At 58.7% G+C, this 26168-nt stretch overlaps 3 protein-coding genes across 3 annotated transcripts; 1 reads left to right on the top strand and 2 right to left on the bottom strand.

The window, feature by feature from the left end:
* Positions 1–2110: 2110 nt before the first annotated feature.
* Positions 2111–5048, bottom strand: LOC137464526 (B-cell differentiation antigen CD72-like). The gene is made up of 6 exons (XM_068175910.1): positions 4759–5048; positions 4561–4662; positions 3426–3740; positions 3148–3296; positions 2835–2926; positions 2111–2498 (listed from the first exon to the last, which is right to left on the bottom strand). Exons 1-6 carry the CDS (start codon positions 5018–5020, stop codon positions 2351–2353), a joined length of 1068 nt encoding a protein of 355 aa, XP_068032011.1. The 5' UTR covers positions 5021–5048; the 3' UTR covers positions 2111–2350.
* A 1323-nt stretch (positions 5049–6371) lies between these two features.
* LOC137464591 (B-cell differentiation antigen CD72-like) lies at positions 6372–10432 on the top strand. Its single transcript, XM_068176012.1, has 8 exons — positions 6372–6664; positions 6750–6839; positions 7051–7137; positions 7635–7949; positions 8188–8336; positions 8686–8837; positions 9727–9894; positions 10233–10432. Exons 1-7 carry the CDS (start codon positions 6376–6378, stop codon positions 9863–9865), a joined length of 1221 nt encoding a protein of 406 aa, XP_068032113.1. The 5' UTR covers positions 6372–6375; the 3' UTR covers positions 9866–9894; positions 10233–10432.
* A 991-nt stretch (positions 10433–11423) lies between these two features.
* Positions 11424–23465, bottom strand: TESK1 (testis associated actin remodelling kinase 1). The gene is made up of 10 exons (XM_068177485.1): positions 23049–23465; positions 16112–16233; positions 15932–15980; positions 15561–15707; positions 15297–15379; positions 14863–14953; positions 14537–14620; positions 13991–14080; positions 13675–13825; positions 11424–13434 (listed from the first exon to the last, which is right to left on the bottom strand). Exons 1-10 carry the CDS (start codon positions 23265–23267, stop codon positions 12392–12394), a joined length of 2079 nt encoding a protein of 692 aa, XP_068033586.1. The 5' UTR covers positions 23268–23465; the 3' UTR covers positions 11424–12391.
* Positions 23466–26168: the final 2703 nt, after the last annotated feature.

Genomic DNA, 26168 nt, shown 5'->3' with positions numbered 1-26168 from the left:
AGCTGGGAAGCAAGGAGAAGCCACACATCAAGATGGGCAAGTAAGCAGCCATGCTGAACCAGCCTAGGGAAAACATGGACCAGAGGCTGGATGGGGTCTGCACTGTGTCCTTGTGGTGGCAACTGCGACACTGTGGGCAGTGGGGGCTGGAGCTCAGGGCTTTAGGAGCAGAGAGGATGTTTAGACTCTCCAGGACAAGCCAGACACAGCAAGTCTTTTTTTTGCATGATAGCTGAGACTGTAAGGGACCTGCAATCCTGTCCCAGCCTTGCCATGCCACTGGGCTGGCTCCACCAGCCTCCTTCTATGGAAGCTCTCCTAGGAGCTGCCCTCTCAGTGTGAAGTCATTTCCCCAGGTGCTTTTTCTACAAGCCCTTGTGTAAAGTCTCTCTCCAGACTTCCTGTAGCCCCTTTTGGTACTGGAAGGCCACAGTAAGTTTTCCCTGAAGCCTTCTCTTCTCCAGGCTGAACAATCTCAATTCTCCTCACAGCAGAGGTGCTCCATCCCTCTGATCATCTTGGTGGCCTCCTCTGTACTGGCTCCAGCAGGTCCCTGTCCCTCCCGGGCTGGGAGCCCAGGGCTGGATGCAGTGCTCCAGGTGGGTCTCAGCAGAGCAGAGGGGCAGAATCCCCTCCCTGCCCTGCTGCCCACGGGGCTCTGGATGCAGCCAGGACACATTTGGCTCTCTGGGCTGTGAGTGCCATGGCCGGGCCATGTGCAGCCTCTCACCCACAGCACCCCCAAGCCCTTCTGGGCAGGGCTGCTCTGGGTCTGGTCATGCCCAGCCTGTGCTGGTACTGGGGGCTGTCCCAGTCCAGGTGCAGCACCAGCACTTGGCCTTGTTAAACCTCATGATGCTCCCAAGGGCCACTCCTCAAGCTTGTCCAGGTCCCACTGGATGGCATCCTGTTCTTCAGGTGTGTCAAACCACCTCAGCTTGGTGTCACCTGCAAACTTGGCGAGGATGCAATTGATCCCACTGTTCATGTTGTTGACAGAAGTACTAAATAATACTGGTCCCAAGGTGGATCCCTGAGGGCCAACATTATCAGCAGTGTCCACATGAGGACACTGAGCCATTGACCACTATCTTCTGGACGCAGCTGTCCAACATTACCCACTGAACAGTTCACCCATTGACTCAATTTATCTCAAATTCAGAGGAGGACTGTGTTGAAGGCTTTACAGAAGTCCAGATAGAAGACACGTGTAGCCCTTCCCTTGTTCACTCGTGTAGCCCTTCCCTTGTTCGCTCATGCAATCACTCCATTGTAGAAGGCCACTGGTTTGGTTGGGCAGGACTTGTGCTGAAGCCGTGCTGGCTGTCTCAGGTCCAGCTTAGCAAAATTGTTGCCAACACATTCCTCCCTCTGAAGAAACACTGACTGACTGACTGAGACAGGGACAGTCAGTGCTGCTTCTAGACTCCCCCCACACACCAACTGGGTCCTGGAGTGGGGTGTCTCATTATCCTTCTTTGGCATATGAAGTCCCACCACATTCTTAGGGATCTTTCCTCCTTGGTGGGAGGTGTCTCCCCTTTTCCCCATATTCCCAAGTCTCCCTAGTGCTCCTTCCTCTCTCCCACTGTCTTATCAGTGCACCTCCACTTTTTCAGCACCACCCTCATTTGCAGTTCCACTGCACTCCCTTTTTTTCTATGGTCTCAGGATTCCCACATTCACCTCCCATGGTCTTAGGGCTCTTCATTGCCCTCCTTTTCCTCCCATGGTTTCAGAGTTTCCTCATTCATCCACAATGTTCTGAAAGATACCCAGCACTCCCCCACTTCCTATATAGACTCTGGGCTTCCCAGCATTTTCTCATGCTGATGGCCTCACTGTCAGCACTCTTTCCAGGCAGGACCCAGCACAAAGCCCTGGGCAGGTGATGAAGGCAGAAGAAAGGGCAGGACGAGAGTTGTGAATACTGAGAGAAGGGACAGGCTGTAAATCCACAGGTCTCCCCAAAAGGGACAGTTTGAGGACATCAGTGTGTCATTCCCCAGCTCCAAAAATATGCAAATGGCAGATCCTGCACCCCTGGCAGCCTTGGGGTAACAAAGAAGGTGAGAGCTGGGCTCGGCACTGGAGACCTGGGTCCGAGCTGCATTGGCCAGGGCACACAGGGACATGCAGTGGCACAGTATAAAGCAGTGTAATATGTGTTTGCATGAGTGTGGGAGAGGGGAATAAGGTCTATTTTCCATAATCCTTGCTTTAAAAAGGAGACACGTTTCCCCAGCAGTTTTGCAACGCAATTGAGGCAAAGCGTGCAGCGGGGACAGGATCTCAGGGTGCACACCCAGGTCCTGTTCCTGAGTCCAGTGATGAAGGGGGCTGGCAGCAGTCAGTCCTTGGTGAGAAAGAGAGGTCGAGTCTCAGATGCACGGCTCAGCTCTGGGGATTTCTCGCAGATCCAATGGTAGAGATTGTCACACCGCATACCCCACATTTCCCCATTAATTACTGACCAGCAGTTTGAAGTAGGGCGTTTCCTAGGAAAGAGGGCACATCTCAGGGCAGCAGTGACAACCTCCTCACCATGGATACCACTTCCCATAGATCCCGGTGCTGCTGGGGCAGGCAAGGCACCTGGCACAGAGATCAGCCTTAGGAAGTGTCACATTCCTCCTCCTCCTGCTCTTCTTCTCTGCCACTTGGATATTTGGCACTGCACCCCACAGCTTGGCTCTACCCTCACCCCCCCTCCCTTGGGGCACTGGTCATGGGAGTGCATCAACCCTTTTATTGAAGGGTGTCACAGGGGCAAAACAGCACCTCTCTAGTATGGCAAAAGGGCAGGTGCTTATGCCAAGGACTTTTGCACTTACGAGGGTCTGTTGTCCATCTGCATAGATCTCCTTGCCCTATAAAAGGGTTTTCCTCCAATCCAGTAGTATGCCTTAGACGCATGCACAAAATACTAGGGGGGAGAGAAGCTGTCAACCTCCTGCTTCATGACCAGCACTCGCCAGGTGCCCAGGAACCCCAGGGCTGGCTGTGCTTCTCCCATCAGACTGCCAGGATGGGAATCCAGGGCTCATGGTGCCACCCTGGCACCTCCACAGATACTGCTGCAGCTGGCCCCATGGGGCTCTGCCCAGCGCCACCCTCCTGGGGTACCATAACCCCCCTGCTCTGTACCGGCACTGTCTGTGGTGTCCAGTCATGTTGGACCATCAGCTGAGCAAATCTCCCTGCACAGTCTTCCTGGCTCTGCTCCCAGGTCTTGTTTGTCACCGAGATGAAGAGACACTTGCTCCTGAAGAGTACCCAGCCCCTGGGGCAGCAATCTGGGGGTAGGGGCACAGCTCAGGTGCTCATCCTTCTATGGATGCTTGGGGAGCTCAGCCTGGCTGAGTTCAGCCCCTGCATCTTCGCAGCAGCAACATCTTCTGTGCCCCAACCCCGTCATGCTTCACCTGTGTTCACGCAGGCAAGCAGGCTCCTCACACTCCTCTCGCTGGTGCTGAGCTTCCCCTGCACCACCTGCATCTCCTCCTGCAACACAGCCAGCTCCCGCTGGGTATGCCCCAGCTCAGCATTCCTGCTTTGCAGCTCCAGCTGGCTGATGTTGCCCTTGAGCCACACTCGCTGCAGCTCTTCTCTGGCCCATGCCAGCTCCAGTTGTGTCTGCTCCAGGCTCTGCTCCCGCGCCCTCAGCTCCTGCGACAGGCGGCCCTGCTCGGACGCGTGCTCGCGGGAGGACTCCTGCAGGCTGCGGGTGACTTGCCAGTCTGGGGACAGGGTGGGTGAGCTGGACATGGGCATGGGGCCCTGCCTGGGGCATGCCTCTTGCAAGTGAGAGTAGGGATAAGAGTATCTGGCTGTGGATGGATATTGTCTGGGGGGTGCCAGTGGGAAGGGAATGGAAACCCCAATGGTGGCAGGTGGAGAGGAGACATTGGAAGGTAGTGAGAGATGGTGGGAAAAAAAGGAGAATCAATGAGAAGGCTGTGGAAGGCAGTGGGAAGCAATGGGAAGGCAGCAGGAGGCAGTGGGAATAAAATAGGAAGGCAATGTGAGGCAGTAGGAGGAAGTGGAAAGGAAGTGGGAGGCAATGCAAGACAGTGGGAAGTCAGTGGGAGGGAATGGGAGGGAGTGATGGGAAGGCAGTCAGAGGGATTAGGAGGCAATAATTAGGGAAGGAGTAGAAGGCAATGGGAGGAAATGGGAGGCAATGGTTGGCAATGGGAGGGAGTGGGAAGACAGTGGGAGGAAATGGGAGGCATTCATAGAGAGTGGGAGGCAGTGGGAAGGATTGGCAGGTAGGGGGAAGAAGGGGCAAGACCACGGGAATGGGTGGGAGGCAGTGGGAAATCAATGGCAGGCAGTGTAAAAGACTAGGGGAGACAAGGGGAGATAGTGGTAGGCAGTGGTAGGTAGTGGGAAAGGCAGTGGGAGGCAGCTTGTGGTGGCCATGCAAGAGCCCCGGACCCCAGCCCCAGGCACGCCTCCGCCCTGACAGCCCCCCGCAGCCAGTCCCTCCCCAGCCCGACGCCCGCTCCTGCTACCGCCCTCCCGGCTGCCCCCAGCCCGCGGCAGGCACCGACTCACGGCAAGCCCCCAGGGCCACGACGGCCACGAGCAGCAGCAGCAACAGGAGCAGGCTGGCTGCCAGCAGCGCTGTGGGGACGCGCCATCGCCGGGTCCAGCGCCCTGCAAGAGAGGAGCACCGCAGGCATCACCGCGTGGTCCCCTGCCACCGCCCTGCGCCGGGGCCTCCCCGCGGCAGCGGCTGCTGCCCCTTCCCACCTGGGCTGGGCGCTGCTGTCACCGGCCCCAGCGGCACGTTCTCGTACGGACTGTCATCGTCGTCGGGGACGGTGGATGAGGGCCCCGCAGCAAACTTCAAGTCGGCATAGACCACACTCTGGGCCATGCCCCGGGCGGCCCCGATGGCCCTGCGGGCTCTGCTCCGCTTCAGTGGAAAACTGCAGCTGGTTTCTGCAGAAGCAGAAGTGTGCTGAGTTGCGACGGAGGGGAAAGTACGGCCACGGCACCGGCGCCCTGCCATTGGCCAGGCACCACCATATCGTTTCCTTCCACCCCCCAAAACTGCTCAGTGTCCCCTGGGATGGCGTTGGGGCAGTGCAGCTCGGGGCTGGAGCATGGGGCAGAGCTGTAGGGCTCAGCCTAGAGAGAATTCATCAAATTTCCTAGGGCAGGGGAAAGCAGGTCTGGCTTCCAGCTGGGAACAGGTAGCTCTCCTGCTGACTCCATCCAGGATGGAGGTTCCCTCTTCTTGGTGCTCTGCTCCAGGATCTGAGCATTGCTGCCCTAATGCCTAAAAGAGACTTCCACATTGCAGTATGAGCTTTCACTTCTTCTCTCATCATGGCCACATCTCTCCATTTTGCCACCAAGTACACTGTGGAAAACCACATCCCAGACACTGAAGGGTCATGATAAATGGCCCTGCTGCTTTCCCCTTGACCCCAGGCTAGTGCTTCCAAGCAGTAGGAGGTACATTGGGCAGTCACCCAATAAATGCCACTGGCCTTTCATCTGCATGTCCTCTCTGGGTCTGGGCCCCTGCATGCCCAGGCAGATATGCTCCATTTTCTTCCAGGAGGTTGGGTAGAGGCTGCCCAGCTTTTAGCTTTCTAAACCTCATTCCTGTCCCCTTTGAAGCTGGCTTTGATTTTTGCATTTCTCCACGGAGGAAGACCTTCCCTTGCTCTTGCAGAAATGATGGACAGTGGCTATGTAACACTGTGCTCCACCAGCACCACTGTTCACCTTTAGTGCTGTCCCTGCGACTGGCTGTGTTCAGATGTGCCCATCTGGCCATCTGGAAGACAGTGGGGGGCAATGGCAAGGCAGTGGAACAGAGTGGGAGGCAGTAGCAGGCAATGGGAAGTAGTGGGAGGGTTTGGGGGCATCCCTTCTGAAACCTGCCCTTCTCTGGATGCAGTTTAGTAGAGACCTCTGAGACACTGAGGGCCTGGAGGACCAAGAAAGTGTTGTGAATGCTGGGAGTGTGGTCTTGGGAAGGGAAGGCAAAGGGGACATCACTGATTTTTGTAACTCTGGGGCCATTTTGGAGCAATGCCAAAGCTGGGGTCTTCATTGGAGGGGATGAGAGGTAGTGGAACAAAATACATAATGGGGAAAGTCCCATTCTCAGAGGCTGGGAGAGGAAATCTCTATCTGTGTATACCTCCAGCCCTCCATGGAGCTGTCCACACAGCAATTTGCTCCTGTATTCAGGATTGCCCTGCTCTGCCCTGTAGTCCACAGATTTGGGTCTATCCTTTGCTCTGTCCCTGCAGTGACACCTGGCTGTGCTGCCCTCACCCTGCCCTGTGCCTGGGGGACCATGAGCACTTTCAGGGTGTGGGAGGGGACAGGCTGGTGTTTCTGGGACCAATGAGAGGGTGCTGGTCCCTGCAGCTGTGCCTCACTAGTCCCATCTGCTACAGTGCAGAGCAAACTTCTGCTTCTGCAGATGCTGTCTGCACTTCTCCTTTGCACCTCCGAGAGACGGTGCAATCACCAGGAACAGGGACATCTCAGAAAGGCATCCCAAGGGCGGAACGGGAGCCAGCGAGGCTCAGGGCTTGCCCAGCGTTTGCCCACATGGCCCAGCTTTATGCTGACCTGAGGTTTGCCAAAGTGTTGGGAGGCCAGAGCATGGCCAGCCAGGCACTGGAGGCAGGTGAGAGCCCACTGGCCCCACCACGCTGTCCCTGCCATGCCCAACCCCATGGCCTCAGCTGCTCTCCCCTGCCTTCCTCCAACAGCCTTTGGCATGAATGAGGCAGAGAGCCCCTTCGAGAACACGCAGCCGGCACTGGCAGGGCAGGATGGGAATAGAGCAGAGCCCAACCCAGGTGAGTATCCAGCTGGATTCCAGCAGACCCCGGATGGTTCTGGTGTGGGTTGTGGGTGGTGTTTTGGGGTCCTCCCACTCCCATCACCCACACCATGCCATCTGTGCTGTCATGCCACCACTCTCCTGCCTGTATCCAGGAAGGAGGTCTGGGGACTTTCACGGGTTTTCCAGCTCTTGAGGTGACATCTGTTGTCTGTTGTGTCTTGCAGGGTGCTGGTCCCGTCGGTGGTGCATCCCTGTGGGTCTGCTGGCAACTTGCCTGTTGCTGGTGGCCACTGTGTCCCTGGGGGCTTGCTGTGAGCTGGGGGACTGTGAACATCTGGGTCAGGGAGGCATCTGGCTGGGGTGGGCACTGTGGGTGAATAGAGGCATGCTCATGCACACTCACTGCTGAGTCGGTGTGCCCTGTCTGCCACAAACTAGCCTATATCCCTCGCACATCCCTCGCACCTCCTTTGCCTCCCATTATCCCTCTTTCTCACCTTACTTTCTGTTTCTGCTCCTTTTCTTTCCCATCCTGGCATTGTCCAGCCTCATATTGCTTCACCCTCCCTGCCCTTAACCTGCTGTGTCTGCTCCTATGCCCCATCCTGCCTTGTCCTGCTCTCCCCTGCCAGATCCTGCCCAACCCTTAACCGTACACTTCCCTGCTGTGTCCTTCCCTCCCATCCTTTCCCATTCATCATGGATAATTCCCTGCCTTGGCCTGCCCATCCCACCTCCCTTAAGTGGGGTCAGTCCCACATCCGAACTGTCCCATGCTTATATCTCAGCTCACCCACCCTGTCCCCAGACTGGCAGGTCACCCGCAGCCTGCAGGAGTCCTCCCGCGAGCACGCGTCCGAGCAGGGCCGCCTGTCACAGGAGCTGAGGGAGCAGGAGCAGAGCCTGGAGCAGACACAACTGGAGCTGGCATGGGCCAGAGAAGAGCTGCAGCAAGCATGGCACGAGGGCAACATCAGCCAGCTGGAGCTGGACAGACTGAACACGGAGCTGCGTCGCGTCACGGCAGTCCTAGGCAGGACAGAGAGGGAGATGCAGGAGGTGCAGGGGAGGCTCAACAACAGCGAGAGCACCGTGGCCCTCCTGCGCTCCTGCACAGCTATAGGTAGGGTGGTGATGGAGCAGGGAGGGGGTGCTCCAGGTGACTGGCACCGCTCAGCAGGTGCCAAGGGGTGAGTACTGGCTTTTTTGACCACATGGTGGGGACAGGGTGGTCCAAGAGCTGAAGCAATGCCTGGAGCACTGAGCCTGTGATGTCTGCTGGGAAGGTGTGGGGCTGTTCCGTGTTGCCCCACAGGGTACCTGTGGCTGAGCAAGCCCCTCAGCTGTGCCCCTACCCACAGATTGCTGCCCTTCGGGCTGGCTGCTGTACAGGGGCAAGTGCCTCTATATCTCCTCGGAGAAGAAGACATGGGAAGACAGCAGAGATGAGTGTGAGAAGACATATTCTCAGCTCTTGGTCACCAAATCCTGGAGTCGTTGGACTGTGCCGGTAGGGTGCTGGGGGAGCTGAGGGCAGGAGATGGTATATCCAGCCATGAGGTCCACAGATGGTCTAGCACGGTTCTGGGGGCCCCCTGTCCTGCCAAAACATTGGAGGGTGCAAGGCTGTTCTCTGGAGCACATGGCTGGTGGTTGACATGGGATAGAAAGGCTCTGGCATCCCTGGATGTTTCCCAAGCTGGAGCAGGGCACAAGGGCTGCTCAGCTGTCCTGCCTGAAGAAGCTCCAGCCCCAGGGGCTCTTTGCGGAGATGATTACCCTGCTGTGAAGTATATAGTACTGCAGTACATGGGTGCCATGGAATAAAACATGGAAAAGCACTTTTTCTCCTTCTTCAGACCTTCCTGAAAAATGCAGATGTCCCATACTGGATTGGATTGCAGAAGGGCAGTTTTCCTTGGTACGACTATGGCTGGCTGGAGGAAGAGGACCCAGATGCTGAGGGGGTCTCAGAGGCCTGGTTCTGGGTGGATGGCTCCCTTTATGAGAGGTACGTGGCAGTACTACCTCTTTCCAAAACTCCCCTCCTCTGGCATGGCTCTAGGAAGTGTTTTAAATCCCACCAGTACCCAGTTCCAGGCACAGGCCCTGGGAAACAAAGAGCATCAGAGCAGCAGGGACTGTGGGAAGGTGGGTGCAGTGGTGTGCTGAGGTGCTTAGAGGACACACAAATGGAAAGCCAAGACTAGGGGGTGGGTAAAATGCAGGGCATGTGAAGCAGGAGGCAGCAAGAGCAGACAGAAGAAACCCCAAATTTTATACGAGCCCTAGGCAAGGTGTTTGAGCACCACCTCTATACCCCACATGCCTTCTTGATTCCTTTCCAAAGGGAGATCAAGTCTTCCTGTCTGTGGAGAATCCTGGGCTCCTCCCTGCCACGTGCACCACCTCCTCAGCTCGCTGCCGCTTCCTCTTGCAGTGTCTGAGAGCACTGGGGAGGAACAAACCTGTCTGGCCAGGCTGTGGGTACCTGGCCCTCCATCCTCAGCCCTGCCATGGGAGCTGTGCCCAGAACACACCCAAGGGCCCGGGCAGCTCCTCTGGTCATCCATGTGCCTTCAGGGAGGAGCTGGCGCTCCCCACTGCAGGCATGGAACAACCCCCAGCAGCAAACCTGAGAGGGGGAGGCTAAAGGGGTGTTGCAAGCACTGCAAACCTTTCACAGTGTTTCTCAGCCTGCCCGAGGAAGTGCAGGGATGCATCAGCTGAGGCTTCAGCCTGTGAAATCAGTAGGGGAGGACTGGGGGATCCCCCTTTGTTTGCAGCTTCCAACCCCTCCTCTGCCAGTGTACAAAAGACAGTTGTCAGCAGCCGCAGCTGCCTCAGCAGGTTTTGTAGAAAGAACATGTCAGTGCCTGATGCGTTGTTTCCCCATTCAGGCCGTGGCAGTCAAAATCGAATGGAACCTGTGCCATAATAAGCCATGGGAGCATCAAACCCGCCCAGTGCACTGGTCCCAGTGACCTGCACCTCTGGATCTGTGAGAAGGCAGCAGGGCCAAGCTTCCCTTTCAAGTGATGGTGGCTGCTGGCCCCAGTACTGCTGTGGTGAGTCCTGCTGAGTCAGGGACCACAGGCCCTGTGGGGTATGCCTGGAGGAAAGCAGGGGGCCTGCAGCTCTGCCTGGGGAATGGTGAGCCCCTCTCCCTTGGAAAGGGGGAGGAATGCAGTCACCTCCCTATGCTGGATGGAGCCTGCCTCCATCCCTTCGCTGCCATGGGTGTTCTGGGTCTGAGGCAGCTCAAGAGCTGAAGCCGTGGCTCAGCAAAGGGGCAAGATGGGGAAAAACCCTTGGTGAGGTGCTTTCCCAGCCCTATTGCATGTGGTGGAGGCTGGGCAGCATCTCCCCCTTACCTTACCTCACCCTCCTCTGCTTTCCCTCGCAGCACCCGCACCCTGCACCGCCTCTGCTCCACCCTTGCTGTGCCCAGGATGTCCCATCCATTCCAGCCAGCCACTTCCCTCCACAGCCCACTGCCCCTGGGCCACCCAAGTCCTTCCCACTGATGCCCCGCGGCCCTTTGCCTCCAGCTGATGTGCTTTAGCTGAGTGGTAGAGGCTCCGCAGCTGACCCCACACCTGCACGGGACACCACGGTTGGTGGGCAGTGGGGAGCTCGGAACCGGCTGCAGAGTGGATCAACCACTGATACTCAGTGCTGGAGCCATGCCACATCCCCAGCATGGAGAGAGCTGCGGTGCTGGCATGTCAGGAGCGGGAGTTGGTGATAGCACAGCCCCACCCCCACACTGTCCCCTTCCCACAGCAGGAATTTTCGGCCTGACCCCATCGCAGGAGCAGCTTGGCCACGGCTTTTCAACCCAGCACTCAACGGCCTCGGCAAAGCCTCAGCACCTAAGGAGGGAAGCTGAGCCCGAACTGGCCGGTGCCTGTGCTGACGTTTGGGGATTTTTTTTGGCGCTAATTAGAAAGTAGAGCAATGACCTTTAGGGCCCCACGGTGTGATTGTGTCTTTCAAAAGCAAAAGTTAACTCAGGCACTTGTAGCAGGCTGATGCTTTGCAAGACAACTCATCAGGACTTTAAATAGCTGCTACACACGTGCACACGTGAAGATTAAGCAAAGCAGCCCTGATGTAACACTGCGGCCAGGTGAGAGCACAGGAAGTTATGTTCAACCAGGCGAAAATGCTCTCGGTTTATGATAAGGTTGCGCGTGCCATATATAGTTGATGAGCTGCAGTGTGAGTAAGCTTGCATGAAGAGCAAAAGGGTGTTAAAGGCAGGCTTTTTGGAGGGGGCATGTGTCACTCGTCTGTCTTGTCTGCTGGCTAAACTCAGTTGATAGCAATAAAGAGACCCAGTTTGTCTGCTCTTTGTTTTCTTGTACACTACAGCAAACATGGACTCTAAGGCATGAACCCAAAGAACCTAAATAATGAAAGGGAATTTGTCTGAAGCCATCTCAGTCAAGATGGGTGCTTTAGGGGAGTTGAGATAATGAGCTGAACCAGGCTGGTTTGCAATCCTGGAGGAGTTCCCCAGAATGCCCAGGCAAGGCCATGCAACCTTCTGGGCCCACATCTGATGTGCATCCAAGAGACAGAACCAGCAGTCTGAGTTGCTGGGACATTCAGTTTTTAATGAACACTTTAAATAAGCTGGGTATATATTACTAGCAATTATTATTAATAATAATAAAAAACACAAAGAGTTCTGCATTCACCAGTGCATTGTGCAGGAGGGAGGAAACCCGGCTCCCACCCTTGCCGGGGGCCAGGCAGCCTAACTGTGCTGCCCACTGGCCCCATCCCCGTGATGCCAGGATGGCATCCTGGCCCCTCTGCCAGCATCCTTCTCCCAAACCTGCGTGCCCAGGAGATATGAGACGCTGTGCTGACTCAGCACCCAACCCTCAGCATCGGTCAGGCAGGGACAACCCCAGTGCTGGCAATCCTCCCCGTGCACTGCCCATGGGCATTGCCCCTCTACGGTCCCCTGCCCTCTTCTCCCATGTCAGGGACTGGCTGTGCTCCCCACACTTGTGGACACACATGGGTTCACCCACCAGCCCCCCAGGATCCCCAAAAACACATATACACTTGCTGACCTCTCTACCCCAACCCAGTCCCTCTCACCCCCTTGGGTTCAGGTAACTCCCAGCTCTCCCAAGGTAGCAGGCTCATTGTATACTCTGCAAGATCCTGCAGAAGGGTGAGCCCTTGGGGAAAGGGGGTCCTGGATCCAGGGCTTGAGCCCCGTGGCCCCGGCGGGGGACCAGCCCTGCCGCTTGGGGCAGTGCTCAGGGCAGCAGTGTTATTGCACTTTGGTCCCCAGCAGAGACCCAGCCCACCTCCAGGGTTCCCTGCAGATCCCCAAGGCTGATCCTGGTGGGGTGGGTGCCTGAGTGCCTGGGTGGCGCTATGGCAGCCACAGCACTTGGCACCACGGCCACTGGTGGCCACCACGTGCTGAGTGATGACAGACCATGGGGATGTGCCAGGCTCCTGCACTGCCCAGTGCTGTGGCTGCAGAGGGGTGCAAGGGGCAGCTGGATTCAGCCCCACTCCCCAGGGTCCCCATCACTAGGACTGTGCCTCCGGCAGCTTCAGGCTGGGCTCGGCCAGCACGGGCCCCGGGGCTTTCTGGTGTTGGCCCCGATCGTGGCAGATGAGGCTTTTGGCCTCACAGTTGAGGTTCTGGTAGCGGGGCGGGCTGGGTGCTGGCCGGTGGCAGATGGAGGCAAAGCTGAAGCTGAAGGGACTCAGGCAGCAGCCAGGACAGGGCAGCACTTCATCCTGCTCCAGCATGGCACCAGAGCTGTGCCCAGGCAGCATGGCTGAGCGCTCCGTCCGCTCCAGCGCTGCTGCACAGGAGATGCTGAGCTCAGAGAAGCCGTGCTCCAGCCCACTGCCCCAGGCCAGAGGTTTGCTGACCATCACATGGTTGTTGTTGATGAGGAGCCCGTTGGGGGCCCGCACGTCTGGCTGCCAGGCCCGTGAGCCCAAGGATGCGGTGCGGATGAAGTTGCTGTTGAGGGGCAGTGGGGTGGGCTGTGCTGGCTCAGACCTGTCTGGGCCACAGTCCATCTGCTCCTCTGCCTTAGAGCTGGGGGTGGAGGCTCCTCCCCACGCTGGGGGAGGAAGGAGTGTGGGGGGCTGGGGGTCATCAGTGGGATGAGAGGACCCCATACCCAGCTCCAGGCCCCCCCGGTGGGGCAGCTCAGGAGAGGAGGGCAGAGAGTGGCACTTGCGGGGGCTGGTGGTGGGTGCTGAGAAGTCACACTGCACCTCCACGGCGGGCTCAGGCGTCACAGGGCTGCTGAGCTGCAACGGGGCGGGGGGCGGCAGGTCTAAGGTGAGCGAGATGACTGACTTGCTTGGCGTATCAAAGAGCTTGATCTTCCCCCCCTTGAGGTCCTCACGCTGGGAGAAGGGGTTGACACGGGGGGACGTCTCCTTGGACCTGGCCCCGCTGCAAGGCTCCAGCGGCCACAGCAGGGTGGGCGATTTTGAAGGGAACATGTCAGACTGGCTGCGGGACAGGCGCTGGTCTGGCTGCAGATGCTGCGTTCCCAGCTCACGCAGGGGTGACTGCTCGGTGTGGCTGGCTGACCTCCTGGCCACTCCTGGGCATGGGCACAGGAGAGTCTCATCAGCAGCCAGCAGCTGCCCATGTGGGGTGCTACCGGGTGTTGGGCACCCAACAACGTAGGGGCACACCCCAAGGGAGGAACGGGGACCAGCTCTATCCTGCAGACTTCACATACCCCTGTCTCCTTCCCCTACAGCAGATGGGGTGGGATGGGAAACCCACACTCCCCCATCTTTACACCCTGCTATGGCCTGTCCCCGAGGCGCCCACGTACCACTGAGTGTGGCTGCTGTTCCAGATGCAGGCAGACTCTCCCCGATGCCGAACAGGGTGGACCTGGCACCCTCGGCGCCCAGCTGGTGCTGCAGGATGCTCTCCAGGCACTGCGTGATTTCCAGGAATGAGGGGCGGGAGGTGGGCTCCATCTGTGGGTAGGAGGGATTCCCCATCAGGTCTGTGCCTCCTCAAGCACCCCAGGGAGCCTTGCACAGCAGAGGCAGCTCCCTGCTCGCCCTGTGAGCAGGCAAGGCAGCCTGTCCTGCCTGCCTGCCCTGGCTGGGAAGGGCAGTCAGTGGAGGTGGGAGTCTCACACTGCAGCAGTGAAAAGCCAGCTGGAGGAAGGCCGCTGGGCAGTCAATTCCCACCATGGTGCGGAAAGTGGTGACATCCAGACCAAAATCCTGCACCAGGGAAAGGAAGAAAAATAAGGTTGGGTCTCCTGCGGCACCACAAGGCCCAGGGGACCCAGCATGGCTGGCCCCCTCTCCCATGCACTGTCACACAGGACTGTGGACCTGGAAGCACCCCAGTGGGGACACAGCAGGGGAGCACGCTGATGTCACCTCAAATTGGGCTAAGGTTGGGAGATACTAGGACACAGATATCGCTTCTGGTCTCTGCCTGAATCCAACTGCCCTGTTCTCCTTTTCAGTCTCACTATGGGTTCTGTGGTTACTGGCAGAGACCATCCCTCCCTGGGCAGCAAGTGGAACACAGCACCCCGTCCCTGAGATGTGGGACCAGTCTGGCACACGGGTCTCCGCCCAACACAGAATGACCCCCCCTTGTTTGATGAAGGGGTCCCAGCCTCAGTGCTGCTACCCACAACTCCCCCTGTTCCCATCCCAGACAGTCACCTCAGTGCGGGGCAGGTAGTCGGGGTCAGCTGGCACACGAGCAATGGTCTCACACAGGATGATGCCGTATGCAAACACATCAGCCTGCAGAGAGTGGGGAGTCATGGGGGTGCCCTGCAGCCCCAAGGTGATGTGCCCACCACTCTGCAAGGCCACAGCCCTTCTCCTCCCTCTAGAGCCACATGGGGGGTCTGGCACCTTCTCACCAGAGGGACGCCCAATTCCTTCCCTCTAGGTGCACCCCAGGACTGCAAACTCTGCAAACCACTGGCAGCACAAGCTTGAGTAAAGCCCCACACAGTACCTCAGGTGAAGAAGAGCCTCACCTTCTCATTGTAGATCTCCCCACGCAACACCTCAGGTGCCATCCAGTACGGAGAGCCCACCACGGCCAGCGGCTCCTTCTCGCTGCCCTCGCTGGGAGACATGGTGGAATATCAGAGGCTGCCCAGTTCCCCAAATGTACAACTTCCCATTCTCATGCTGCAGCAGCCCAGATCACCATCTCCATCTCCATCACCATCCTGAGCTAAGCCTCTTCCATGTACTCTACAAACTCATCTTTCCCCAGTCACACCACCCCCTTCTCCATCCCCTCCTAGCCATTCCCAAACTGCTCCTGGAGTCCCCCCTGCCTGGGACTATCTCACCACCCCCATTCCTACCCTTTTAGCTGCATTCCCAATGTTCATCCCTCTCCAGCTTCTGCTCTGAGTGGGCTCCAGGGATGAGGATCGACAGGTGGATGCTGCCCACATACCTGTAGGTGGGGATCTTTTCTGCCAAGCCGAAGTCACCCACTACAGCTGTGTAGCCACTGGCCTCGCAGCGCACCAGGCAGTTCTGTGGGCACAGGAGGACCTGTCACACCAAGTGCACCAGCCCTACCTCCCTGGCCACCAGTTTCAGGATGCCCCAGCACATCACAGTCTCCTGCTCCCCAGCCCTCCATGCCTGGGGCAGCAAGGCTGCAACATGGGTATGGGACAACAAGAGCAATGCGGTGCCTTGGAACATCCTGTACCTTGGAGGTGAGGTCACGGTGGAAAATGCCCTTGGAGTGCAGGTAGCGTAGGCCATGGGCAATGTCGAGGGCCAGCTTGACACGCATGGACCAGGAAAGGGGCACAGGGCTGTCCAGCAGCTGCTCCAGGTTCCCACCGTTGATGTACTGATGGGAAGAGCCAGGCCATTGCATCACAGCATCCCTTCGCCCCCAGAACACTGGATGCCCATCTTTCATCCTAATGCATATTCCAACCACCCCACACCACAGCCTCCCAGTAGGCCTTGCCTGCACATGTCACAGGCCAAGAATGTGTCCCCATAGGTATCACTGTCCCTTCCCCAGTCTTGCAGGAACCCTGAGACTCACGGCTGTTGCCACGCTCTTACCTCTGTCAGGGCATGCAGCTGTCCCTGGTGCACACACACCCCCATGAACCTGCGAGATAGAGGGGATCTGAGGGTGGCTGTGGCAGGGACTAGCCCCAAGAGCTTATCCAGTGTCAGCAGTAGCTCCAAACCCCCAGGCTAGGGGAAAGGGGGGGCCAGTAGTGAGGAAGCAGGTCCTACCTGAGGATGTTGGGGTGCGAGAGGCGGTTCATCAGCTGCACCTCCCGCAGCATGTTGCCCCGGTTGCTGGTCAGCTTGTTCATCTTCAGCACCATGATCTGCCCCGACTGGCGGTGCCGCACCTGGAGGGGGATGCAAGAAAGACTGAGCCCCACGTACCTCTGCAGCCTGCATGGACACCAGGCTTCGCCCGGCTCCCACCCCAGCCCAGAGAGAGGAGCTAAGCATCCCATGGCACCCCAGGGACCACTAGGGCTAGGGGGGGACTTTCCCCACATCTCCAAGCACTCCCAGTACTGATGACACACAGCCCCATCCTTCCTGGGGCACCCCGGTGAAGGATGGCGGGGAGCATGCTTGTCACGCTCCCTCCACCACACTACACTGCCCCGAACTCCCGAGAAGCAACAACAGCTCCCATAAGCTGTGAGCCCAGCTCTACTGTAAGAACAGGCAGGTACAGTATTGGGGAGCATCAGGGAGGATTTGTTTTGGGTCAGCAACACCAAGCCAGACCCTACCAGCATAGGGTGGAGAAAAGAGGGGGTACACTTCCCCTCTGAACCAGCTCTAGGTGTGGCCAGCTGTACTGCTTGACCCTAGTCTGGCAGGGCATGGAGCCTGGATGAGCTGTATATTTAGCCAGCCCCAGCCTGACACTGTCATGCGATCTGGGTGCCTAGTCCCCCGCCAAGAACAGCAGCTGGAGCATGGCCAAGCACGGACACCCTGTCCATCTGCAGCTCCCTGGCATGTGCAGGGCAAGGGAAGAGCATGGGATGCCCTGACCTAGCACTGTTATGGGGGGGCCAAAACAGTACTGAAGGTCCCCTCCTGAGCAGGTGTGGGAGTGGGATGCCAACCCTGCCTTGGAGCAGCAGCTGCCCGGGGGGACAACCCAGTGGATCCCAGCTGCCCCCCAGCACACACAGAGCTGTGCACGGAGGCGCAGGCATTCCTCAGCGCTGCCGTCAGTTCCCTGCTCTTCTCCTTTTTAGTCAATGCTGGTTGAGGCTGCTGAGCTGGTGCCAGCCCCTGGCCAGCCCCAAAACACCCCCACAATACCCCTCACGTCAGGGATTGCCGTCCCCAGCAAAACACAGGGTGTTGGCTGGAGGCAGGATCCCCAGCACCCCTATCCTGCTCATAGCTTGACCCTTGTCCCCACCACAACAGAGGGAGGCTGGCATGCTGGCCCCTCCAGGGCTCTCCTCTCACACCATGGCCAGCACTGCTCCTGGGGTGCATGCCATGGGGATCTATCCAGCAGAAAATACCCAGGGGATCAGGCAGCAGCACATCCTTTCAAAAGGCTCTGGGGAAAATGAGTGCTCTATGAAGGTCCTTCTACATGTCTGTGTGCACTGATGCCAAACCAGTCCCAGTCAGAGTGGAAGTGAGAGGCAATAACTGTGCTGTGCCACCATCAGCTCATTGAGCTCATGGAGAGGCTTTGAATAATTCAGCAGACACCTGCCTGTGGGCACCCCGCTCCAGTTACACCTGTGTCACCTCCAGCCAGCCCCAGACAGCCAGCTGGCACTCCTGACCCACCAACAGGGGCCATGTGACAGCAGAGCTCAGAATGGACCCTGGACAAGTGGGAAGGGGACACCCCAGGCAGCTGCCACCACAGGCCCCTATCCTGGCACCCCACCATGCTGCAGGAAGAAGGGAGGGTGGCTTTCCCCATGCCTCTTCCTTGCTGAGCACTGGACATACTGAGCTCCTGGGCTCAGGGAGAGCCTGTTCCAGGGTTAAACTGCAGTGCCTGCTGTGGAGAACACCCAGCAGGTGCTAATGGTGCTCCAAATCCTCCCTGTGCTCACTACCCTGCTCACCACTGCCCAGTAGGTCCTGGAACTGCTGCCAGCGGCATCCTGACGCCCTAGGACTCCTTGGTCACACCTGGACCAAGGGCAAGGGGCAATCCCACCCCATCTCACCCATCTTTCCTCCACTCTATCCCTGTAGGTGGGGCAGCTGAGGGCAGCACCAGAAACAGAAACTGGGCTCTCAGCCAGGCTTCAGTGCAGGGCTTAAGGAGGTGGCCTGTGTGACCAAAGTAGGGTGGGCACAGTCTCCCTTGGTCCCTCCAGCTCCCCATGGAGCCGGGGGTTGAGGAAGGCAGAGCCTGGACAAGGCCAGCAGGATCCACAGCCTTGCCAAGCCTCTGGCACTGGGTGCTGCCCAGCAAAACCCATCATTCCTGCCCTAACTCTCCTGGTGGCAGTGCTTCCTTCCCTTCCCACGCCATGAGGGGCTGGCAGGACTGGCTCGGTCAGTTTGGCTGGCACCAGCAGCTGCCAGACAGCAGGACCCGGCTCAGTGGCGCAGGCAGGCTCATCCCCGGTGGGATGGCTGGAGGCAGCAAGGCTCCGGCGCGACGCGCCCACGTCAGGAATGCTGTGCGGCACACACAATGCTGGCACTTGGTGGCCATGTGCCGTAGGGCTGGCCAGCTCTCTGCCAGCAGCGACAGCCCTGCCTCAGGGAGCAGCATCTGGTGGGCACCAGCTCAGCCCCACACGGCTGGGAGGTGCCCGTGGCTTAATTCCTCATTAAAAAGCCACCTGCCATTGGAATAGGCTGAGTGCAGTCACATGGGGCTGGACACCTTAAGATTGGAGGAGAGGCAGCCTGGGGGAGGGAAGGTCTGGTGAAAGCTGCTTCTTCGGGAATTATCCCGGGGATCCCGGGAGCTCCTGTCCAGTGCAGCCCTGCTCCAATGTCTTTTTCCGTGACTCCATCCCCATGGGGCATGATGTCCTTGAGGCTGCCCAATGAGCTCACCTGCGAGGCCCCATTCTGCCATCTCCCCTGCAAGGGGAGCCCAAACCTGGGACAGCTTAAGGCCAGCCCACACCTGGGACAGCAGGGAAGGAGTTAAGCTCCCTTTCCATGACTCCCACAGACAATGGCCAGTTTACCCAGTCTGTCCAGGTGCTAGCACCAGCCCAGCACTCTGGCCACCCTCTGACACAGACACAGCAGCAAAGGGCATCAGCCATGACTGCAGGGGGCTTGAAGCCCCCCACTAAGGAGGTTTCCTCCCTCACTGACATCCAGAGAAGGCAGCAGGCAGCACAACCTCCTCGGGCAGGAAGGTGTCCCCTCTCGCCTCTCTCATGCACTCTGGCATGGTGCCCAGGAATCCCAGCACATTCCCCGGAGCTGAGCTCAGCTAGGCAGCCGTGTGGGGCTGCAGGGGGAAGGCAGGGCACTATCCCCCACCCAGAAAACAGGCAAGTCCTCACCCCGCACCGATGCTCCCTGGCATCCCACATGGCTGGTCCATTGGGCACTTCACGGGGGTACCGCGGCTGAGCCGTGGCATGTTGGTCCCCATCCCATCTGCCGCCAGCACACAGGGCTGGGGGATGGGCCGGGCTGGCGGCAGCCCCAGCCCAGGCACAAGGGATCTGAGCTCTTTTAACAGCGGAAATTAGAGTCTTATTTAAAGAGCATGCTAATCAGAGCAAGCAGACGGCCTGCTCCCTCCCCACAGCCTGCACTCCCGTCTAGACATGGGGCAAAGCTCCTTGACATCCCCCCATGATGTCTGAGCAGCCATCCCCCCTGCAGCCCGCACTGGGGATGGCCTGGCACACAGCCCCACTCTCTGCATAGTCCCTTGACCCCTGCCCCACACAGGCAAGGCACAGTCACACAGGGACACCATCCCGCACCCGTCACCCCAGAGAGTTCTGTGGGAAAGACAGGAGGGGGGCAAGGGAACTAGCAGTGCTACTGGTAACCCCACAGCCACCCACAACAACTGCATCTGAGCTCACAGGAATCCCAATAACACAACTGGGTAGGAGTGGAAAACGTGCTCATCAAATGGAAAAGGCAGAATCAGTCAAGACAGACTTTCTCTGAGGAAGAGACAAAGCACCTGCTCCTGGAGGGTGTTTGAGCATCAGCAACCCCCACCTCCTATTCTCCCAGGAGCGGCACTGTGGGCACAGCAGGAGCCAAGGCAGAGCCAGTGTTACACAGTGGTGGCCGATCACTGCCTGGCCTGACTGGCAAGCCTGGAGCATGTCCTGTGACAGAGCAGGAGAGGGGCTGGCAGCTCTCCAGCTGGTCAGCACACCACGTTTCTTGTGCCCAGGACTCCCAAGCGGCAACTGCAGGGCCAGGGCTGCTCCCAGCCTTGCCATGGCTGGCTGACCTTGGCTAATTCACTTCCTCCCTGCTTGCCTTAGTTTCCCCATCAGTGTCACACTGCTTCATTCTGCTCTGTAAAACAAGGCAAGGTCCCTGATGAAGGGCAGCAGATAAGAGGAAGGGACTTGCTCCATTAGTTGCACTGGAAAACTGGAAGTAAATAGAAAACCCCAAAGGTTGGCGGGGAAGTGAGCAGAGATGGGCAAGTGACAGTGATGCCAAAACCCTCTCTTGAGCTCTGCTCATGCTGGGAGCTGCTAAACCACGCAAACACACACACAAACACACACACACACACACACACACACACACACACAAAATGCCATGGAAATGGGGCGATGGACAGAGCACATCACAGAGCTGCACCCTGGGAGATGGCATTTCCAAGAGGATGCACAACATCAGGGCATGAGGCTGAGATTCAGATGAGTGAAGGCCTCTGAATACAGCCCCAAGGATGCTGCCCACAGCCCCTGTGTCTGCTGCAGACAACACATGGGAAGGTAAGAGAGGGATTTGGGGAAGAGATGCAACAGTGGTTTAAGGGCTGGAGAAAATGCCTGGCACAAACAGACCTGGCTCAATCTGCTCAGTCAATTGGAAATAGAGAGGTGGCTTCCTGCAATGTCTGTGTATCTGAGAAAATGGGGGGGCTAGTGCTTCTGGGATTGCACAGGGAAAGGCAATGAGAACCAGCTGCTCCAGAGGGAAAACAGCCCTGCTCTGCAGCACAGTGGGGGATCAGCTATGAACACGCACCATGAAAAAGAGCAGCTTCTTGTCACTGGTGTCTCCTGTTTGCTCTGGACAGCCTTTCTGAGAGAGGTGCTTGACTGGAGGGGCTAGCGTGGGACACCAGGGCTTGGATACACTGAGCCCTTTGGCTTTCATGCTGAGAAGACAGTCAGATGCTTGTCAGCACCCTGCCTGACCCTGGCTCAGCTCCACACCAGGACTGAGCTACCTGTACAGGGGCAGAGATGTCAAGGTCCCCTCCTTGTCCCCCTCACCCACCAAGGCTGGAATGACGTACGGCTCAGCAGCCACACAGAGCAGATTCAATTGCCCACAGCCTTGGAAAGCTATGGAAGGAACAAGGGAGGTGGGAGGAAAATGGGTCCTGGGCTGCCCTGCCAAGCTCTGTTCTCCTCGCAAGCTCTGGTGGCCAAACCCCAGCTCAGATCCCAGGCTTACCCCAACCATCCTGCTGAGCTCTTGGACTCAACCCACTGCACGAGCACAAAGCCCCATCTGGCCCCCTCCCATTCCTGCTTCCTTGCCACCATGCACACATGTCGACTACTGATCCTGATCCCCTTCCCACCCCTCAACCTTCGCCAATCCCCCAAATCCTACGTGCCAGCAGCCCCACAAGAACCTAAACAACGTATGGGAGAATGGGCATTTTGTGGCTCCCGTAGAGACTGGAAAGACAAACAGAGAGGCAAGAAGAGACTGTGGCCTTGCTGAGACACGGGAACATCCATTATTAAAGAGCCATATCCACGCCTGACATTATTAAATGCCTCCCTCTGCTCCAAGGTGCTGCTGTGCACTCCATGCCAGAGATCAATAGCAGGAACCCAGCCAGCAGGGAGGTCATGGCTCCACTGGGAGCTCCAGGAGGGAGCATGGAGGAGAGGGACCTTTCTGCACATTCTCCATAGCCCCTCACAGGACACCTCTTTTGTGGCTGAAGAGGAAACAGGTCCTGGGGTCTCCCTGCTGAGTGGGGAATGGTGTCAGGGCTGCAGAGAGACCCCAGGGTACTGCCAGGATGTGAATGCCCTAATGTTTGTGCTGCCTGTGACCTCAGTGACTGTGGTGGCAGGTAGCAGGGGTTGTGCCCAGCCCTAAGCTGCTCTTTGAGGGATATGAAGCCACTAGATCACCACTTAAGGGCAGTCCTAGCCCAGTGGCTTATGGTACCTTAACTGATGTAGAGGCTCAAAACAACACATGCACACACCTCCCCTCTGCCAGGAGAGGTAGTGGTGACACCAAGGCACAGCCTTTCGTCCCCAGCAGCAGTGCACTGGCCTGGCAGGATATTGCCACCATGCACTTCTGCCTCACTGTTGGAGACACTGAGCTCCCCACCAGCACTCATAGACCCCTATCCTGGGCACGGGCCACACAAGGCATCCCCACCCTGACAGTCCCAGAGAGAACGGAGGACAAAGGCAGCTCTGGGGGCTCAGCCAGGTGTCAGCCCCGTGCTGTGCTACGGCATCACACCTGTCCCACATCCAAACACCTTCGTGGGGGTCCCATGGGGAATCCTGCACATCACCTGCTCAGCAGGCCCGGCAACGCCGGACATCACCTTGGAGTGGCTAGGAACACCACCTGGATTCCCTGCCACAGGCACACCCCGAGCGGGCTCGGTTGTCCAGCCTTTTGACAGGGGTCCCCGGGGCTCGGCTGCACGCCACCCGACCCCCCGCGCAACCCACGGGGCAGAGCTCGGAGCGCTCAGCCTCCCCGCCTGTAAACAGAGCCGGCGCTCCCCTCCCCCTGCTCGGGGGGATGGAGGCACAACGCCCCGGCCGGGACGGGGCGAACGGCGGAGTCCCCACGTCCCCTCCGCGCGGCACCGCCTCGAAGAGCCCCTAGCCTCGCACGGCTGCCGGGGCAGGAGGTGGGGGATCACGGTCCCCAGCCGAGGGCGCGGCCGGGGCTGCGCTTTTGCCGCGGTCCCGGGGGACGCCCGATCCCGGCGGGATGCCCCGCGGCCCGCCATCCCCGCTCCCGCCCCGCACACCTTGAAGACCTCGGAGAAGAAGCCGGCCCCGATCTTCTCGCAGTAGAAGTCGTCGATGCGCGCCAGGGTGGAGACGGCGCTGCGCAGCGCCCGGTACGAGGAGGGCCGCAGCCGCCCGCAGCCCGGCCACGGCCCCGCCGCCTCCCCCTCGCCCTCGCCGGGCCGCCGCGGCAGCTTCTCCCACTCCATGTCGGTCCCGCCGAGCACCCCCAGCGCCATTCACATCCCCGCCGGGGCAGCCGCGCGGCCGGGGCGCCGCCGCTCTCCCGGCCCCCGGGGCGATGCTAGCAGCGGCGGCGGCGGCGGCGCGGGGCGGGCGGCGCTCCGGGGCGCTCCGCGCTCATGGCCCGGCGCCGGCGCCCCCCCCGACCCCTGCCGCGGCCCGGCGCTGCGCCTCCGCCGCCCCGAGCGCTGGCACCGGCGGGGCGGGGCTGGGGCGGGGACAGCCCTTAACTCCTTGGGACCCGCCGGCGTCGCCGCCGAGCCTGGCAGGAGACCCCCCCACCGCCCTGCCCCGCCCCGCCCCGGCGGGCAGCGCGGGGTCCCGCACGCCCCGATGTCCGCATCCACCGGCACCGGCCTCCGGTGGGTGCCGAGAGGGCGTCTCCCTACGCGCCAGGGTGTGCTGTGAGGCCCTGAGATTCGGGGGCAGAGCTTGGACACACCCTACGGACACAGGGCTTTGACTGTCCCCAATCCCTGGATGCGCCTTACAGGCGTGGGAGTCTTCCTCCCCTGCGTCCCACCTGGATGCACACTGTGGGTGCAAGAACTTCCTTTCTTCCCTGGGCCCTGCCGGGATTCTCCGTTTAGCTACGGGACTCTCTTTGTCTTCGTAGCACCCAGTCCCTGATGGATGGACAAAAGGCATGGAGATCTGATCTCTCCATATATCCAGCCCCACCCTATACAGTGTAGTGGGACCAGTTCCCCCATACAAGTAGCTGTTGGCAGTTTGAGCCCCGTTGGTATAGGCTTGGATCTCTGCCCCTTGGATCAGGGGTTCTGATTCTCTCCGTGCACCCAGCCTGGGTGGTGTCCCAGGGGCTGTCCTCCGGAGGAGCAGGGAAGTGCAGCCTCTCCGTGACAGCATGCCCGGTGCCTGTTGCACCCTTTTGCATTCGTTGTTTTCCTGAGCTCTTCCACTTCTCCCTGGTTTTCTTCTGCTTGCTTCTCCCCCACCTCAGGCCTTTTGCGTGCTCTGAGGCTGATCCGTCCTGTCCTTCCTGCCCAGGGACTTTCTGCAGCTGGATCTGCCCTTGCTCAGTCCCACACATTTTACTGACACTCTCCTTGGCATCCACCTGCCTGTGCTGGCCCAGCCCTGCCCCAGCCACCTCTCTGGGCGCTGCCACAACCCTGACTCTGCAGCTCCCCTCAAACACCTTTGCTCCAGCTGTTTCCCTGTGTGGTAGGACTGGCTGCACATGCCCTGCACCACTCTGGCTGATTTTCCTGCTGGGAAAAGCAGCCACATAGGGTATCTCTTGGTGTGGCATTTTTTTTTTTGCCAGTGCTTGGCTCCAGGTGCCACCAAGTACAACATAAACGCCTTGGACCATGAGCTGGGTTTTCTTCCTTGTCTCAGGAGGGAGAATAACCCTGTGGGCTAGAGCAGGGAACTGAGCCTCCCATTTATTTATAATGGGAACAGTGCCCTGCCCTCCCCCTAGGAATTCATGGTATTCCTGCTGTTCCAGGCCTGCAGAGGGAGTGGGTTTGTGCAGGGCAAGTTTCCTACATGTAGGGAGGCAAAGCCTGGGGACAGGGCTCTGCCAGTCCCTGTCTCGTGAGCCATCCTTTTCCTCACCAGTTCCACTCCAGCCTGCCAGGGTGTTGGACAGCATGTGCCAGGGAGGCTTTTGCAGTCATGAGGTAGAGTGCTGTGCAACAGGTCACATTCTTAGGTTTCCTCAGCTTCACCTATCAGTCCTGCTGACAACAGCCTGACAAAATGACAGGAGCAGCTCCATGGATGAGAGGAGAGAACAGCATCTGTGCATGGGGACGGGAGGCTGCAGTCTGTGCCCTCCTACCCTGGTGTCCAGCAGAAGCTGCTCAGATGGGTGGCAGTGGGTGCCTACCTGGGCTCAGCCCTGGCGCCTGAAATGTGAGCATGCTGATGCACCCGCAGCCCAATGACCAGCTCCTCAGTGGTGTGGGACACTGCTCAGAGGAGCACAGCCAGCTCACATGGGGCAACAAGGAGAGCCTCTCCCTTCCACTTGAGTGCAGCAGATTCCTGATGGTCAAGGCACTGCAACAGGGATGGGGAGGCCTGGGGAGGCATCTTGAAGAGAGAAACTCAGGACCACTGCCTGATCAGAGCTTCTGCTGCTCACAAGTGACTGGGTTTACATCCAATTAAGTTGTAATGGATAAATTAAAGCCCTGGAGATGGCTCTGGCTGTGGAAATTGCTGCTGCAGGATTTGCAGTCCCTTCTCTCATCAGCACTGGTAACTCTACTGTGCTATTTCCATCACGCTCTGCTCCTGCCTGGCACAGCAGGGCTGAGCTGAGACATGACTAAAAGTCTCCAGTGCCCCAAATCCCTCCCATGGTGCAGGCAAGTACACTAAGCAGCTGGGTGCAAAGTCAGGATGGGCTGAGCCTGTAGCAAACCCTGAATTAAGCTCCTCAATCCCTGGTGAGGAAAAGCAGGAAGGAGGTTTCCCTGGCTGTACTCTGCTCACGTGGATCTGCAGGGGAGAGAGAAGGGGGGCTTTGTCCTCCTTGCCCTTCTCTTTCTGGGCTCTACACCCTTTCTCTCCTGCAAGCAAAAGGCTCAGGGATTAGTAAACATCTTCACCCTGACTGCTGGGAATGGTGCATCACCCAGGCAAAGCAGGGGTGGAAGCTTTCAACCAGCCTATGGAGGCTGGAGCTGCAGAAGTGCGGAGTTATCTTGTAAGGATCAGGGCACACTACAGGTGTGGGGTGGCCAGGCTCTGTGCAGGGCAGTGAGGGATGCAGGGGCTTTCCACACAGGAAACCTAGTCCTTGCTGCATTCCCACGTCTATTCCACAACAGCACTGTGGCACGGGGGTCCTTGCAGGACAGGTCTGATTGGGATGAGCCAACAGTAATCCACCCTGACCAAAGCCTTGCCCTGCTCAG

This window comes from Anomalospiza imberbis, chromosome Z (assembly GCF_031753505.1).
Source record: "Anomalospiza imberbis isolate Cuckoo-Finch-1a 21T00152 chromosome Z, ASM3175350v1, whole genome shotgun sequence".
Lineage (NCBI taxonomy): Eukaryota > Metazoa > Chordata > Aves > Passeriformes > Viduidae > Anomalospiza > Anomalospiza imberbis.
This window is presented reverse-complemented; position numbering and strand designations above follow the sequence as displayed.